Source organism: Anomaloglossus baeobatrachus, chromosome 4, assembly GCF_048569485.1.
Source record: "Anomaloglossus baeobatrachus isolate aAnoBae1 chromosome 4, aAnoBae1.hap1, whole genome shotgun sequence".
NCBI lineage: Eukaryota > Metazoa > Chordata > Amphibia > Anura > Aromobatidae > Anomaloglossus > Anomaloglossus baeobatrachus.
In genome coordinates, this window is record NC_134356.1 from 620,611,547 (window position 1) to 620,630,667 (window position 19,121).

Here is a 19,121-nt window from a genome sequence, read left to right on the forward strand (position 1 = left end):
ACAGACAGAACAAAAAAACAAACAAACAGAAAATCACATTGTATTATTATAAAATAATTAATTTGCATTTTATTGCATGAAATAAGTATTTGATACAATAGAAAAACAGAACTTAATATTTAGTAGAAACCTTTGTTTGCAATTACAGAGGTCAGATGTTTCCTGTAGATCTTGACCAGGTTTGCACACACTGCAGCAGGGATTTTGGATCTTTCAGGTTTTGGGGCTGTCACTGGGCAACACGAAGTTTCAGATCCTTCCAAAGATATTTATTGGGTTCAGGTCTAGAGACTGGCTGGCCCTTACGGAGCCACTCCTACGTTGCCCTGGCTGTGTGATTTGGGTCATTGTCATGCTGGAAGACCCAGCAATGACCCATCTTCAATGCTCTTACTGAATGAAGGAGGTTGTGGGTTAAAATCCTGCGATACATGACCCCATCCATCCTTCCTTCAATACGGTGCAGTCATTGTTTCCCCTTTACAGAAAAGCACTCCCAAATATGATGTTTCCACCTCCATGCTTCGCGGTTGGGATGGTGTTCTTGGGGTTCTACTCATCCTTCCTCTTCCTACACACACGACAAGTGGAGTTGATACCCGAAAGTTTTTTTTTTTGTATCATCTGACCACATTACCTTGTCCCATGCCACCTCTGGAATATCCAGATGGTCATTGGCGAACTTCAAACTCACCTGAACATTTGCCGTCGTGAGCAGGGGGACCTTGCATGCCCTGCATGATTTTAATCTATGATGGATGGTGTAGTGTGTTACTAACGTTTATCTTTGAGACTGTGGTCCCAGCTCTCTTCAGGTCATTGACCAGGTCCTCCTGTGTAGTTCGGAGCTGATTTCTGACTTTTCTCAAAATCATCCTGACCCCATCTTGTATGGAGCTACCAGACCGGGGCAGGTTGACAGTCATCTTGTGTTTTTTCCATTTTCCAATAATTGCGCCAACAGTTGTTGCCTTCTCACCGAACTGCTTGCCTATTGTTCTGTAGTCCATCTCAGCCTTGTACGGGTCTACAATATTGTCCCTAGTGTCCTTAGACAGCTCTTTAGTCTTGGCCATGGTGGAAAGGTTGAAGTGTGATTGATTGAGTGTGTGGACAGGTGTCTTATATGCAGTTAACAAGTTCAAACAGGTTCAATTAGTATAGATAATGAGTGCAAAGTAGGAGGGCTTCTTAAATAAAAAATAACAGGTGTGTGAGAGGCAGAATTCTTGCTGGTTGGTAGGCAATAAAATAATTTATTTTATGTAATAAAATACAAATTAATGATTTAAAAATCACGTAATGGGATTTTCTGAATTTAATTCTGTCTGTCACGGTTGAAGTGTACCTACAATACAAATTACAGACCCCTCTATTCTTTGTACAGTGAAGGAAATAATTATTAGATCCCTTGCTGATTTTGTAAGTTTGCCCACTGACAAAGACATGAACAGTCTATAATTTTAAAGGTAGGTTAATTTTAACAGTGACAGATAGAATATCCAACATAAATCCAGAAAAATCACATTGTATGAATGATATAAATTTATTTGCATTTTTCAGAGAGAAATAAGTATTTGATCCCCTACCAACCATTAAGGGTTCTGGCTCCTACAGACCAGTTTGACGTTCCTAATCAACTCGGTACCTGCATTAAAGACAGCTGTCTTAAATTGTCACCTGTATAAAAGACTCCTGTCCACAGACTCAATTAATCAGTCAGACTCTAACCTCTACAACATGGGCAAGACCAAAGAGCTTTCTAAGGATGTCAGGGACAAGATCTTAGACCTGCACAAGGCTGGAATGGGCTACAAAACCATAAGTAAGACGCTGGGTGAGAAGGAGACAACTGTTGGTGCAATAGTAAGAAAATGGAAGAAATACAAAATGAGTGTCAATCAACATCGATCTGGGGCTCCATGCAAGATTTTACCTCGTGGGGTATCCAAGATCACGAGGAAGGTGAGAGATCAGCCTAAACTACACGGGGGGAACTTGTTAACGATCTCAAGGCAGCTCGGACCACTGTCACAAAGAAAACCATTGGTAACACATTACGCCGTAATGTCTTAAAATCCTGCAGTGCTCGCAAAGTCCCACTGCTCATGAAGGCCCATGTGCAGCCGGCCCGTCTGAAATTTGCTAATAAACACCTGGATGATTCTGAGAGTGATTGGGAGAAGATGCTGGGGTCAGATGAGACAAAAATTGAGCTTTTTGGCCTTAACTCGCCATGTTTGGAGGAAGATAAATGCTGCCTATGACCCAAAGAACACCGTCCGCACTGTCAAGCATGGAGGTGGAAACATTATGTTTGGGGGTGTTTCTCTGCTAAGAGTACAGGACTACTTCACCACATCAATGGGACAATAGATGGAGGCTTGTACCGTAAAATCCTGAGTGATAACCTCCTTCCCTCCGCCATGACATAAAAATGGGTCGTGGTTGGGTCTTCCAGCACGACAATACATACAGCCAAGGCAACAAGGGAGTGGCTCAAAAAAGAAGCACATTAAGGTCATGGAGTGGCCTAGCCAGTCTACAGACCTTAATCCCATAGAAAACTTTTGCAGGAGCTGAAGCTCCAAGTTGCCAAGCGACAGCCTCAAAATTTTAATGATTTAGAGATGATCTGCAAAGAGTGGAGCAAAATTCCTCCTGACATGTGCGCAAACCTCATCATCAACTCCAAAAAATGTCTGACTGCTGTGCTTGCCAACAAGGGTTTTGCCATTAAGTCTTGTTTGCCAGAGGGATCAAATACTTATTTCTCTCTGCAAAATGCAAATAAATTTCTATAATTTATACAATGTGATTTTCTGGATTTTATTTTGGATATTCTATCTCTCACTGTGAAAATTAACCTACCCTTAAAATTATAGACTGTTCATGTCTTTGTTATTGGGCAAACATACAAAATCAGCAAGGGAACACTATATTTCCATTACTGTTGGTGGGAAAACTTGCAAAATCGGCAGTGTGTAAAAATTTTATTCCCCCCCCCCCCTGTATGTAGTAAAATAATCTACTGTTTCTGTTTCTCAGCGTATTTCTACCTTCATAAGGTTGTGCTCTACTATTCTGTGTTTTTCGTGCAGCTCCTTGTTCCCGTCACTACTAACAGGTTGATATATGTAAATCCGTGGACAGTGCAGATATAGCATCTTCATGCAGTTCATGTGTGCGCTATGTCCAAGTCTATTAGGAGTTGTAGGCAGATTACACACAATTATCCAAAGGGAAGTGGATATGAGTGTTGTGGTTTGGACGGTGTCTTAGTGGCTGGGCATGTGTTGGATGTCCTGTCTTGCCGGCCTGCCGATGCCCGAAATTTGCACAAAATTGCCATTTAAAGTGCCCACCCTGTGTATATTACGTCTGTGTATCTTTTCCTCCTCCACCTGTCTATTTCTCACTGTTTCACAATTTCTCTTTTTCTCTTTCTTTCTCCCCCTTGTTTCACTGTCCTATTTCTGGCGTCCTTTACCCTTCTCGCTTTCTCTCTCTTTTTCTTATGCTCTCTCTGCTCTCATCCCTGCCTCTGTCTTTCTCCTGTGTATTCTTCCGTTCCTTTTCTATTTCTTGCAAGGTAAGTTCTAGTACTTTGGTTCCCATTTTATATTGGCTCAAATTTTACAAATGGCGGAAATGAATATTCTGCCTGTTCCACATTGTGTCTGAGCGGAGCAGATTCTACAGTAGGGGTACTAGGCGCTAGCACAGTGTTTCTCAACTCCAGTCCTCAAGATCCACCAACAGATCGTGTTTTCAGGTTTTCCTCAATCTGGTTTTAAGGATTTCCTTAATGTTGGACAGGTGACAAAATTATTCCCTGTCTAATACTGAGGAAAACCTGAAAACATGTTCTGTTGGTGGATCTTGAGGACTGGAGTTGAGAAACACTGCACTAGCAGGACATGCCTGAGGTCCACTACTCATCTACTTTTAGAGTTACTGACTTAAATACAGCCCCCCACCAAATCTATTAGTAACATTAGCTGAAATTATACCAATATCATTTGCTATGAAATAAAATAAGGTACAAAATCAGGATACCATGAAAATAATGACATGATACGATAGAGATATTAAATTTTCCTAGCTCACAAGCCTAGTGATCTATGGCACAATGGAAGTTGGATATGGTAGTTGGACAGTAGTTGAAATAGGTAAGCATGGGAGACGTAGAAGGGAGAGGTCGGATTTGTATATGATGATTATCTAGAACCTCAATAGAAATATAATATTGGTGTCTTCTGATTTGGCACAAAGAATTTTTAAGCCCCCCCATGCATCAAGTGTTGGGTGGGATTCTCATCTTTGCACCCCCATAGCTGTGCCCTGTGGAGCTGAAATTATGCTTGCCAACTCACCAACATTTGGGAAATTCACGTAAAAAAGGAAAACCTCCCAGACATCTCGAAAACTTGGCAAGTCACCAAGGTGGTGTCAAATCTCCCGATACCCCTTGTTATTCTAATGTTTCAAAAAGGATTCTTGTGCGTGATGCTGGGATTCCTTGCATCCAATCACACAATTAGGCGGTGTAAAGGGTGAGTGACCTTAAAAAACGGGGCCTGGTTAAAATGAGCTCATGGGGTCCTTCTAGTCGGCCAGCAGTCATCCAGCAATGAAAGGAGGTAAGTGTGGCAGAGCTAGAAAGAAGAGGTCAGAATTGTATGCTTGCAGTGAATGGACGTGGCGAGGAATACCTTTTTGATCTAGCTAAAAATCAGATTGTAATTGGATTGCAGACAAATGGATGTCAATTTAGGATATTTCCTTTCCCCCTTCAAATTAATCGATCCTTCACCAAGTTATTTTAGTTTGTTTTTTGGTGTTTTTTAATCATATAAAAAGCAAATCTAAAAATGGTAATTACTACTATACATGTGACCATAGCCTTGGACCAGATGTCCCCAACCTTTCTAACTTTGACAGCCACAGTTCTGAGAGAGGGTCGTGAGCCACATCCAGCCACCGCCCAGATCCCCTGACAGCCAAACTTTTTCCACGGAAATCATACCAAGGCAGTATATCAAGATCCAGGGATTCCTACCTTACCCCCATTTATATCTGCTCTTCTGTGCGGGGCTACTCCCAAAAGTCACCTTCTAGAGACCACTTTTCATAGCTGTTTTCTAGAACTGGTGCTTATGCAACAAGCTGGAAGACAGCGGCGTGCCACACATCATGGGCCCGCGTATCACACATCAGGGGCCCACGAGCCACACATCAGGGGCCCACGTGCCACACATCAGGGGCCCGCCAGCCACACATCAGGGGCCCGCAAGCCACACATCATGGGCCCACCAGCCACACATCATGGGTCCGCGAGCCACACATTATGGGCTTGCGAGCTACAGATCATGGGCCGGCGAGCCACATATCATGGTCTTGTGAGCCACAGTTTGGCGACCCCTACCTTAGACTATGAAATCAATGTCTGATTATTCCCACTACATATAGGGCTCCCAACTGTATAATTTAAGTCAGATACTGTGTAAATGAAAATCTATAAGGGCCGAGGCTTCCTTCCATGCATCATCAGTAGTTCCAGAAGCCACTAGCCATGAGGCATCAAAGTGTACAATCTGACTTTATATTATTGACTTTGGCTATTCCTGATAATCCTGTGTTCAGTTATAGTAGCACCACCAATGCTTTCCTCCCACCAAATCCATCCCATAGATGATGTAGTCCCAGAAGTATAAATTAGTAAAGAGGAGTCTTATGCAATCCTCGAGAACACTTAAAAAAATATTCACTTTTGGAAAGTTTGCACAACTGAAATATTATCTATAATGCGCAGCGTAAAATAGTAATGGCTGCTCCTGGGTAGTGATTGTAGCACATGTATATTGGGTCGTAGAATAGGTTACCAATGCTGACCATATTCTCTCTGTCTCTCTTGGACCCCTTGCAGCAGCTAAGAGTTTGTTGAACAAGAAGACGGATGTTGGAAAGGTAATGTATACATATTTAATCATAGCGGACTCTGTAAGAAATGTTAGCGCTTTTCTCCGTTAACGTTTCAGCCGAGCGCCGACGTGATTTGTATGACAACTGGGGGTCCAATCCATGGGGCCTCCATTGACTCTGAGCTTCTTGGGAGAACAAATTGGGTGTGTACATGCGTGAACGAAACTCCAATCACTTCTAAGGGACAGATAAAGGACAGTAGATAATTAGTTTACTATAACATGTTTTGTACATATAATTCTCTCTTTATATCTCTCTATTTCAAGCCCCAGACAAACAGTACCAAGAACAGCGCTGGAGTGACCAGTCCGAAGGGCCCCATTCCTCCAGCTGCCCTGGTATGAGCACAGGGAAAGGGCGAACCAGCACTTTGTGTATTTGTGACATTGTGGGGAACACAACTGGAGGGGGACAGAGGGCACATTGAAACGTCTGGTCCTCTTGGATGTGGAGAGAAGCCATCTTGCTGTCCTTTCCTTGGGGAAGCTTGTTTTGTGTCTGTGGTTCGGCGACGTCTTGTGGTCTGTCTCAGGAAGGTGTCTCTGTGGGGTTCTGGCCTTCTGTTATAATCTGTCTGTGGCTCAGAATAGTTTGTGGTCTGTCTCTGGATTGGGAAGTCTGTCATCTGTCTGTGGTTTAGATTAGTCTGTTCTCTTTCTGTGGGGTAGTTAGAGGTCTGTAATTTGTCCAGTAGTCTTTGCCTGTCTTTCCACTGCTCCATTTTTTTCAGTTCTCCTGACCTGCCATCTCTTTTCCTGCCCTCACCTGTGTCCCCTTGGCTTAGGCTGGGTTTATATGAAGTGAATTTGATTCCAATCAGATAGATATCCTGATAAGTAATTAATAAGTCCTTAATCTGAGCTTGACCACTGTATATAGAGATCATTTGTGGTCATATATAGTACATAAGATAGTTGATAGCTGAGCACCCTTTTGGGTACATGGCTATCTCTCCTGACCACCCTTTATACATGCACTAGCTTAAAGGGGCTGTCCCGTAAAAACCAAGTATCACTTAGGTGACAACTTGCTGATCGGTGAGGGTCCGACCACTGGGAACCGCAACAGGGAATTTGTATTCTTGACTTTTATCCCTAATACAAAATGGAAGGGCGGGTCGGATGCACAACCACTGCTCCAATCATTCTCTATGCGTTTGCTGGAAAAAAAAGCCAGGCGCAGAGCTCAGCAGACCCATAGGGAGTGATGGTCAAATAGCTAACGGGGATAAAAGTAACTTGTTCTTCTGATCGGTGCAGGTACCAGAGGTCGGACAACCACTGAAAAGATGTAAATTTGTTTTTTCCGGCCAACCTCTTCCATCGAGCCTGCATGTTTATTTCAATAGGAAAAAGAAACACTTCTGACAAAAACAATACAGGATTCTTGTTTTCCCCAACATCTGCCATCAAGTTACAGTCAGAGCGCTCCCATATACAATATATGGTTGGCAGATTCTGCTAGCAAGGTTACAAAATAGGGAAACTCTGTCAATGCAATACACAATAAATATACAGTGCCTACAAGTAGTATTCAACCCCCTGCAGATTTATCAGGTTTGATAAGATGCAAATAAGTTAGGGCCTGCAAACTTCAAACAAGAGCAGGATTTATTAACAGATGCATAAATCTTACAAACCAACAAGTTATGTTGCTCAGTAACATTTTAATACATTTTCAACATAAAAGTGTGGGTCAATTATTATTCAACCCCTAGGTTTAATATTTTGTGGAATAACCCTTGTTTGCAATTACAGCTAATAATCGTCTTTTATAAGACCTGATCAGGCCGGCACAGGTCTCTGGAGTTATCTTGGCCCACTCCTCCATGCAGATCTTCTCCAAGTTATCTAGGTTCTTTGGGTGTCTCATGTGGACTTTAATCTTGAGCTCCTTCCACAAGTTTTCAATTGGGTTAAGGTCAGGAGACTGACTAGGCCACTGCAACACCTTGATTTTTTCCCTCTTGAACCAGGCCTTGGTTTTCTTGGCTGTGTGCTTTGGATCGTTGTCTTGTTGGAAGATGAAATGACGACCCATCTTAAGATCCTTGATGGAGGAGCGGATGTTCTTGGCCAAAATCTCCAGGTAGGCCGTGCTATCCATCTTCCCATGGATGCGGACCAGATGGCCAGGCCCCTTGGCTGAGAAACAGCCCCACAGCATGATGCTGCCACCACCATGCTTGACTGTAGGGATGGTATTCTTGGGGTCATATGCAGTGCCATCCAGTCTCCAAACGTCACATGTGTGGTTGGCACCAAAGATCTCGATCTTGGTTTCATCAGACCAGAGAACCTTGAACCAGTCTGTCTCAGAGTCCTCCAAGTGATCATGAGCAAACTGTAGACGAGCCTTGACATGACGCTTTGAAAGTAAAGGTACCTTACGGGCTCGTCTGGAACGGAGACCATTGCGGTGGAGTACGTTACTTATGGTATTGACTGAAACCAATGTCCCCACTGCCATGAGATCTTCCCGGAGCTCCTTCCTTGTTGTCCTTGGGTTAGCCTTGACTCTTCGGACAAGCCTGGCCTCGGCACGGGTGGAAACTTTCAAAGGCTGTCCAGGCCGTGGAAGGCAAACAGTAGTTCCATAAGCCTTCCACTTCCGGATGATGCTCCCAACAGTGGAGACAGGTAGGCCCAACTCCTTGGAAAGGGTTTTGTACCCCTTTCCAGCCTTGTGACCCTCCACGATCTTGTCTCTGATGGCCTTGGAATGCTCCTTTGTCTTTCCCATGTTGACCAAGTATGAGTGCTGTTCACAAGTTTGGGGAGGGTCTTAATTAGTCAGAAAAGACTGGAAAAGAGATAATTAATCAAAACATGTGAAGCTCATTGTTCTTTGTGCCTGAAATACTTCTTAATACTTTAGGGGAACCAAACAGAATTCTTGTGGTTTGAGGGGTTGAATAATAAATGACCCTCTAAATAAACTTTTCACAATTTAAAAAAAAAAAGAAATAACATTCTTTTTTGCTGCAGTGCATTTCACACTTCCAGGCTGCTCTACAGTCCAAATGTCACAATGCCAAGTTAATTCCGAATGTGTAAACCTGCTAAATCTGCAGGGGGTTGAATACTACTTGTAGGCACTGTACATCCCAAATCTTCCTATATACAAATATACAAGGGATATTGAGTGGACTTAATCTTATGACATCATAACTGGGATCTAAAAATGACCCGATGAAGACATTTTTCCCATCTTGAGATACAAACATGGCGGTTATCCCTGTGATCTGCCATTTCCACTCAGATTGACATCTAAATCCAGCCTTAGCGCCCCCTCTCCTGCCATACTAAATCTACCCTCGTACCTCATCCCTCCTCCCTATTCTAGTTCTCTCCTCCTTCCCATTTCTCATTCTTTCTTCCTCTATAGGAGCCTCAAACCACAGTAATTCATAACCTGGTGGACGGGATAAAGGTATTTGCCATATCTTTACCTCTCTCTTCATATGTCACGTTTCATGCACTTCTTTGGGAGTTATTATTATTATTATACATGGCGCCATGGGCATTTCTTTATATCTATCTATCATTGGTGCGGCTGGTAGGTTATCCATAGTTCTATGATACATCTTGGATGAGCCACAAGACCATTTTTACATAGTTCGCTTTTTTAGGGGTGTAACTTGAAATTCTTGAGCCCCAATGCAAAATGCGTAACTGGGCCACCACGTGCCACATACCATTTATAAACCTTGGTATCTTCTCACGTGGCCTCCATGTGATTTACTTCTGTTAATCTATATGTAAATGAGATCCCGTTGCTGATTTTTGTGTGTTTTTAGCAGCGCCGCATTTATTTCATAATTTAAACCTCCTTGTGACCCCAACATTATGTTTTTATGCTTTCTTTTGTTCATCTTCTTCCAAGAGCTAGAACATATTTTTTTTCTTGCATCAACATATCTGAAGGAGGGCTTGATATTTGTAGTTTTGATTGACACTATTCACTTTACCATATAATGTATTGAAAAAAAAAGAAAAATCCAAGTGGTATTGAATGGTAAACCCCACCATAAATTCCACAATCGTTTTTTGGGTTTCACTGTACAATAAAAATGGTCTGGTATCATGATTTTACAGGTTAGCTCTATTACGGTGATATTAAACATAGATTTTTTTATTTTTTTTTTAATTATTTTTGTGATTAAACATAGTTTAGAACATTGTAAAAATAAATTTGGTTTGTGCCGCCACTTTCTGAGGCTCATAACGATTACTTTTTTTCCATTGATGTATGGAGGTCTTGTTTTTGCTGTAGTTTTCATTCATAAATGCTTGAGTATTGGTAGTAATTTTATAGGGACATTTGATGTTTTGAGCACTTTAAGTTTAGTTTTTTTGGAAGATGTGAAGAACTGAAAAAATGATAATGCTCGCTTTTTTATTTATTCTTTTACGTAGATTACCTATGGGTTACTTAATTTTATAGCTTAAAAATGACAATTTTTAATAGATGTAGTCAAAATGTATGTTTATGTATTTTTTATTCTAATTGTTTTTGCTTTTTTAAATCATTTTAATAAGTTTTTTGTCTATTTTTCCTCATTTTAAATGCTGTTGTCAGCATCTCAATGGTTAAATAGCATAATCTAAATGGATAACCAGCAGTAATCAAAGCCTATTAGCCCCTTTTAGAGGCAGGTGCCGGCGATTTAACTCCACACCGGCATCTGCCTTGTAAGTAGCGAGTTCAGTAACGTCCTATGTATGATGTACAGATTCATAGAATGGTAGAGTTGGAAGGGACCTTACGGGGATTGGACCCTAAGGCCCTTAAGTGCCGGTTTTCCTGAATCATCCCAGCTATATGTTTATCCAGCTTCTTGAATATGTCCATTGATGGAGTTCTCACTACTGCCTGTGGCCGCCTGTTCCACTCCCTGACTGCCCTCACTGTCAGATGGATTTTCTTAATGTCTAATCTGAATTTCCTTCCTTTTAGTTTCATCCCATTGCTTCTTGTATTTCCTTGTGGTAATGAGAATAGGGTGGTTCCTCCTACACTGTGACTTCCTTTCAGATATTTGTAGACCGCTATTAAGTCTCCTCTCAGCTTTCTCTTTTTTGCAAACTAAACATTCCTAGTTCTTATATCTGGTCTTCATATGACATGGTTTGCAGACCTTCTACCATTTATACATCAGAGTGTGGAAAAGGGGGTTAAGAATAAAAGGTGAGCTATGGGCAACACAAATAGCTTTACTTTAAGACAGTTCTGATAAATAAGGCACTATCAAAATTGCCTATATGAAAAACAGTCTTTGTTGCCCATAGCAACCAATCAGAGGTCACCTTTTATTTCTTAAACAGCTCTGGTAAAATGAAAGCTGCGCTAAGATTGGTTGCTATGGGCCATAAAGACGTTTTTTCTTTCTGACAGTTTTGGCAAGTGTGGCCCTATGAAAAATCTAATATTTCCATCCAACCCAAAAACATATTTTATTTTCTCATAATTTTACAGATTAAAATGTCAAAAAAATGTTGCTTTGCTGATCCTTAGGCTGCTTTCACACTACGTCTTTATAACATGCGTCCTGAACGGTTTTTTTGCTGCAAAAGCGGATCCTGCTTTTACAGCAAAAAATGCATGCAAACGCATGTGTTACTTTGCAGGATCCTGTCACTGGATGTTTAGGGGCGGGCATTGGAGTCATGTGATCGGGAGTGAGGGGAACTAAACGTGCCAGACTGGGAGCCGGCATCTGACAGCTGCGAGGCTCGTAACCAAGGTAAACATCGGGTATACTTGCTTGGATACCCGATATTTACTTTGGTTACAAGCGTCTGCAGCTGCTAGGAGCCGGGCTCCCTGCACACGTTACCAACGTAAACATCGGGTAACTAAGATAAGTGGTTACCCGATGTTTACCTTGGTTACGAGTGTCTGCAGCTCTCAGGTGGGGGAGAGGGAGGGGGAGAGACAGAGAGAGAGGGAGGAGAGAGACAGAGAGGTAGGAGAGAGAAACTGATCACGGGGCTGGCTTCTGTGCATGCTCAGTAGAGCAAGCAGGATCCTGCCTATCAGCATGCCAGTGTTCACATGCGTTTGCGTGCTGTTTAGTCAGGATCCAGCAATTTGCAGAAGTTGGACGCAGCTCAAAAACGCTACAAGTAGCGTTTTTGAAAGATGTTAAAAAACTGCAAGTCGCTGGATCCTCACTATAACGAACGCAAACGCAGGTGAACGCATGTTAACGCGAGTCCATTGCAAATGCATTGAAATGAAAACACATTTGCACTGGATCCGTTTCTGCGTTAAAAATACATTCAGGACGCATGTTAAAAAGACGTAGTGTGAAAGCAGCCTTAGCTGACCATACACAAGTTACATCTGCTTGACGTTGGGGGACAGCCCGGCGACTGCCACCGTACATGTCAGACTGACAGAAGATCTGCCATATTTGTCTGGGTTGAGTTAAAGGGGTTCTCCCATGTTAGAAAGCGATGGCATATCACTAGGAAATGTAGTCATTTTACGATCGGTGATGGTCCGACCTCGGACTTCCAGAACACTAATCAATCCTGAGAATGAAGGTGATGGAGTTTTCCCTGCACAGTGGTGCTTATGGCCACATAATTGTGCAGGGAACTACGGTACTTCCTTGTCCCATTTACTTAAAGGAGTTGTCCATGGAATATCAGAGTTGGAATGGACCTCCTTTGGGTCATCTAGTCCAACCCCCTTCTCAAAGCAGGATTCACTAAATCATCCCAGACAGATGTCCGTCCAACCTCTTTTTAAAGACTTCCATTGAAGGAGAACTCACCACCTCTCGTGGCAGCCTGTTCCACTCGTTGATCACTCTCACTGTCAAAACATTTTTTCTAATATCTAATCTGTGTCTCCTACCCATCAGTTTCATCCCATTGCTCCTTGTGAAAATGAGAATAAAATTGATCCCTCTACAGTGTGACAGCCTTTAAAATATTTGTAGACAGCTATTAAGTCTCCTCTCAGTCTTCTCTTTTGCAAGCTAAACAATCCTAAATCCTGTAACCGTTCCTCATAGGACATGGTTTGCAGTCCAGTGATAGCTCTAGTCCTCCCATGCTGTATATGCTCTTTTCATTAGTCTTGCCAAGATGTATGACTTTGCATTTCTCCCTGTTAAAAACCATTCTATTAGTTGCTGCCCATTGTTCCAGCTTGTTTAGATCTTGTTGAATCCACTCTCTCTCTTCTCTAGTATTAGCTATTCCTCCTAACTTTGTGTCATCAGCAAATTTAATCAGTTTACCCTTAATACCTTCATCTATCCATGTAGTGGACAACTTTTTCTTAATCGCCATGTTTGTCACCATTAAACATACATCATATATATTCACCTATGGTGCCAGCGCCATTCTAGAGGTATTAGTACTCACTCTCCCAGGCCTCACGTGAATGGTTACATCACGCGAGCCCTGTGCCCAATCAGTGCATTCGGACGTATTGACCATCAAAAGGAAGTGAGCCATTGTGATTGAGAAGGGGTTGTCCTAGTAGTAGATAACCCCTTTAATGGTGGCTTCACTACAGTTACCTGCCCACTTGCACAGCTGTGAAGAAGACACAGCTCTAAACTATCGATATGTCATAATTACCCGGTATACCCGCTCAGTGGAGGGCCAGGAGCCTTTAATGCCTAACAATTGATGGACACTGAAAAAATGTTTATTTTGTACTGTAGTGAACAGCATAAACAGGGGTGAGACTGGTTGAAGTGTGCATAGCGTGAAACGGCTGTTGTCCTTCAGCGTCCCGCTTTCTCCCCAATATTTTATCTATATTTTGTCTCAATAAATTCCACATTTTACAGATGGACTGAGCCACTTTAGCCTTATTCTCATGGTTGGATGCCAGGAGCCCTTAATTTCTACCAACTGGTGGACCTTGAAAAGTTGTACATTTTGCACTATGGTGAACAGTATAAACAGGAGTGGAACCCGTTGAAACGTGCATAACGCAAAACAGCTGTGGTCCTTCAGCGCCCTGCTTTCTCCCATACATTTGATCCATTTTTTTTGTCTCAATAAATTCCATATTTTATGGATGGAGTGTGCCACTTTTGCCTTCTTCTAATGTTTGGATGCCATGAGCCCTTAATTTCTACCAACTGGTGGACCCTAAAAAGTTGTCCATTTTGTACTGTGGTGAACAAAGAACAATTTTATTGTTTTTGTCTTTAGGTATATCTTTTTCATAGCGTGAGTTGGTTTGTTCCTTGAAGTTTCTCTTGGTGTTAAAGTCTAAGATTATAGGTTGCCAGTGTGAATCTGGAGTATCCAATATGTCTACAACCACAATTCTTTCCGGCGCAATAGAACAATGGATGTATTTCAGCTTTAAGGAGAAGAGCGTATTTTTGGGATATGTTGGCATTAGGCTACAAAACGTCAACTTGGTTATGACTATGTGATCATATGATTGTCCTATAGATGTTAACTAGTGATGAGCGAGTACTAAAAAGCTCGGGTGCTCGAGGCTCGGGCCGAGCATCCCAAGATACTCGTGTACTCGGCCCGAGCACCGAGCCCAATGTTATCCTATGGGAGACCCGAGTATTTTTGTGAAATGACCACCGGCAGCATGTAGAAACCATAAAACTGTAAATTAAAAAAAAAAACGTGTGTGTGTGTGTAAGCGTGCATATATATATACACGCGGAGTGGAGTGCGGGAGGGGCCGTAGCCGAGCGGGGAAGTGTCGGGCTAAAGGCACGGTCATTCTGTGAGGGCCGGCCAATCACTGCAATTCCACAAGTAACAGGGCTGTGGCATTGCGGTCTGCCAGCCAATCCCTGCATGAGGGCTGGCTCTCAAAAGAGCGCCAACATGAAGACCACGAGTACAGCACGAGTATCGCGAGATTACTCGGTACCCGCCGAGTAGCCCGAGTACAGTGATACTCGTGCGAGTACCAAGTAGTGACAAGCATACTCGCTCAACACTAATGTTAACCAGTGTGATTTTCTCTTTCTATCACTGTCATCCGTTTGCTCTCTCATGTCTGTCCAAACATCCCACGGTTTTGTTTTCTCTCTCACGCAGGAATCCTCGGACAGTACACACACCAACCCAGAGGATGAAGAGATGAAAGGTATGGTAGATCTAGTCTACATCGGACCGTCTCATCTCTCCTCTTCTCCACCTACAACTTCTCTAGTGGACTGACCATCTGGTTGATCAATGTGTCTGTAAAAAAGATACACATCTCCGCCATCTTTCTTATAACCATGTCATATGCCTCATTATTCAATGACACAATGACACTTCACAGACTCGTACCTTACAAACATATGGACACACACGGTACAGCTACCATGCTATTGTACTTTCCTGTTATGTGTTATATGTGCTGTCCCTTTAAAAAGTTCATCATATCTCCATTCATTCAGTTAACAGTTTACACCATTGCTTTTTATTCTAAATGTCATTTTTATTTTATTTTATTTTTTTCTGTTGTCCATTTACAGCTTTTTCTATTAACACCAGAGCAATCTCAAATATACAGTGGGGAAAATAAGTATTTTATACACTACCAATTTGGCAAGGTTTCTTGCCTACAAAAGAATAGAGTAATTTTTATCACTTAAACTGTGACAGACAGAATAAAAAACAAAAAGTATTCGATCACCTAACAATTATCAAGAATTCTGCCTCTCACAAACCTGTTATTTTTTTCTTTAAAAAGCTCCTACTCTGCACTCATTACCTGTATTAATTGCACCTGTTTGAACTCGTTACCTATATAAAAGACACCTGTCCACACACTCAATTAATCACACTCCGACCTCTCCACTATGGCCAAGACCAAAGAGCTGTCTAAGGACACCTGGGGTAAAATTGGAGACCTGCACAAGGCTGGGATGGGCTACAGGACAATAGGCAAGCAGCTTGGTAAGAAGGCAACAACTGTTGGTGCAATTATTAGAAAATGGAAGAAACACAAGATGACTGTCAATCTTACTTGGTTTGGGGCTCCACGCAAAATCTCTCCTTGTGGGGTATGGATGATTCTGAGAAAGGTCAGGAATCCGCACAGAATTACACAGGAAAATCTGGTCAATGACCCGAACAGAACTTGGACCATAGTCTCAAAGATTACCATTAGTAACGTACTACGCCATCATGGATTCCTGCAGGCCATGCAAGGTCTCCCTGCTCACGCCAGCACATATCCATTTCAAGGTTTCTATTGACCATCTGGATAGGAGACATAGGAGAAGGTCATGTGGTCAGATGAGACCAAAATACAACTTGTTGGTATTATCCCCGCTCACCGTGTTTAGTGGAAGAAGAAAAAGGAGTACAATCCCAAGAACACCCTCCCAACTGTGAAGCATGGGAGGAGAACATCATACTTTAGGGGTGCTTTTCTAAAAAGGGGACAGGACGACTGCACCATTTTCAGGGGAGGATCAATAGGGTCATGTATTGCGAGATTTTGACCAACAACCTCATTCCCTCAGTAAGAGCATTGAAGATGGGTCATGGCTGGGTCTTCCAGCATAACAATGACTCGAAACATACTGCCAGGACAAGCAAGGAATGGCTCCGTAAAAAGCATTTCAAGGTCCTACAGTGGTCTAGCCAGTCTCCAGACCTGAACCCAATAGAAAATCTTTGGAGGGAGCTGAAACTCAGCATTACCCATGGACAGCCCTGAAACCTGAAAGATCTGGAGAAAATCTGTATGGAGGAGTGGGCCAAAATCCCTACTGCGGTGTGTGCAAACCTGGTCAAGAACTACAGGAAATGTCCGACCACTGTAACTGCAAACAAAGGTTTCTACCAAATAATAAGTTCTGTTTTTCTAGTGTATCATATACTTACAGTATTTCATGCAATAAAAGACAAATTAATTTTTCTGGATTTTTTTTATTCTTCCTGTCACAGTTGAAGTGTACCAATGATACAAATTACAGACCTCTCCATTCTTCGTAGGTGGGAAAATTTGCAAAATTGGCAGCGTATCAAATACTTATATTACTTATTTTTCCCACTGTATATAACTCCCCTTCTTGTATTTTACTTGATTATAAAAGATTCCCATGTAAATTGTAGTTATAATAAATAAAAAGCTGTAACTTTTATTCTTGTCCATTCCTGACATTAATGTATAGTACATCTGATACCCCTCAATACAGATTGAAAATTGTTCTTAGATGGAATCTGTCACCTGGTAGAAGTATGAAGTATGGTAAGAGACCCAGACTTAAGTGATCTATCACTTATTGGGCTCCTTGCTGTAGTTTTGATAAAATCACTGTATTATCAGCTGTAGATCAACCAGTTCTCTAAATGATGAGCTCCGTAAAATCCCGCCCGCACCACCGATTGCACATTTTGTGTGTACACTCTGCATAGGCAGAAAATTGCAATTACATTGGTGATTTTACTTGAAAAATGGCTAATGGGTATAAAAAAACAAATTCAACCTGTGAAAATATCACATTTAAGACCAGATTTTGACTCCTTTTTATCCAATACAGACATAATAGCTAGTGATGAGTGAGCACTACCATTCTTAAGTGCTCAGCCCTCGTAATGAGCAATTTGACCCTTGTACGGGCTCGCCTCATGTAGCGAGTATAATGGAAGTCAATGGAGAGCTCAAGTATTATTCTGGAAGATTTTCTCAAGTTCCCCATTGACTTATATTATACTCGGTACATGAGTCGAGCCCGTCCAATGGTCAAAATACTTGTTACGAAGCCCGAGCACCCAAGCATGGTCGTGCTTACTCATCACTAATAACAGCTCATTATTTTTGGATTCCTCACTTTTCCCACTCCAGGTTTTCTTTGTCTTTATCTCTTACCCATCATTATTTTCTACCCCTCATTATTGGCATGCCACCATTTTCCTCATCCATTGCCATACTCATTTCCTCTTTTTTGCCCCCTTTGGAATATACTCTGGTTTCCGGTCCGGTTTCAACTCCTCTTCTCTCCCGGTTCTCTCTAGTGCTGAAGTTCTCAGACATTTTAAGCTCAGTGAGGCGGGGCTCGGGGGTTTTGGAGGCTGAGGGACCCCAAGCAGCGGTCGCTCAGCAGCCCCTCTCCCCATCCTTCCCCCATTCACCTCTTGCACAGCGTAAGTAATAGGATGGGGAAATAGGAGAAACATAACAACTATGCATGAAAAATGTCTTATTCAACAATGAAGAATTCGTCTTTAAACTTGTACGATTCAACCCTGCATTATAGGTTTTATCGGTGTCTGTAAATATACAGTTGAAACCAGAAGTTTACATCCAATATCTATGAAGACACATCTGCATGTTATTCTCACTATCTGACGTGAAATCAGAAGAAACTTTTCCCGTTTTAGGTCAATTAGTAACCAAAATTATTTATATTTGCCAAATGCAAGAATAATGGGAGAGAGAGAATGTTTTAAGACATATTTATTACTTTCTGCAAGGTCCAATGTTTACATACATTTCATTAGTATCTGGTACCATTGCCCTTAAACTGTATGACTTGGGTAAAAAATGTTTCGATATCCTTCCACAAGCTTCTCACAATAGTTGGTAGAACTTGGGGCCCATTCCTCCTGACTGGTGTAACTGAGCCATGTTTGTAGGTCTCTTTGCTCACACCGTCCTTTTCAGCTTTGCCCATAAATTTTCAATAGGATTGAGATCACGGCTTTGTGATGGCCACGCCAAAACATTGATTTTGTTATCCTTAATCCACTTTATAAGCAATTTGGCATTATGCTTCGAGTCATTGTCCAATTGGTAGACTAATTTCTGCCCAAGATTTAAATTTCTGGCTGATGTCTTGAGATGTTGCTTCAGTATTGCCACATAATCTTCTTTCCTCATGATGTCATCTATTTTGTGAAGTGCACCAGTCCCTCCTGCAGCTAAATAACCGCACAACATGATGCTGCCACCCCCGTGTTTCACAGTTGGCATGGTGTTTTTAGGTTTCAAAGCTTTTCCCTTTTTCCTCCAAGTCTAATGATGGTTATTATGGTCAAACAGTTCAATTTTAGTTTCGTCAGACCACAGGACTCCAAAAATTAAGGTCATTGTTCCTATGTGCATTTGCAAACATTAGTCTGTTTTTTTATGTTTCTTTTGAAGTATGTCTTTTTCCTAGCAGAGTGGCTTTACAGCCCATGTTG

The 19,121-nt window shown here is 41.9% G+C and overlaps 1 protein-coding gene across 16 annotated transcripts in view; it reads left to right on the plus strand.

Moving 5' to 3' along the window:
- Window positions 1-19,121, plus strand: part of CAMK2B (calcium/calmodulin dependent protein kinase II beta) — a 243,909-nt gene that overhangs the window by 205,472 nt on the left and 19,316 nt on the right. For 3 of the 16 annotated variants that reach the window (XM_075346281.1, XM_075346280.1, XM_075346286.1), the window contains 5 exons: window positions 5,933-5,970; window positions 6,252-6,323; window positions 9,373-9,417; window positions 15,033-15,081; window positions 17,952-18,080. In XM_075346281.1, the coding sequence (XP_075202396.1) occupies window positions 5,933-5,970; window positions 6,252-6,323; window positions 9,373-9,417; window positions 15,033-15,081; window positions 17,952-18,080 (333 nt within the window). Of the gene's footprint in view, window positions 1-5,929; window positions 5,971-6,251; window positions 6,324-9,372; window positions 9,418-15,032; window positions 15,082-17,951; window positions 18,081-19,121 lie in introns of all 16 variants that reach the window. The other 13 variants (XM_075346296.1, XM_075346289.1, XM_075346293.1 and 10 more) reach the window with 7 other exon arrangements.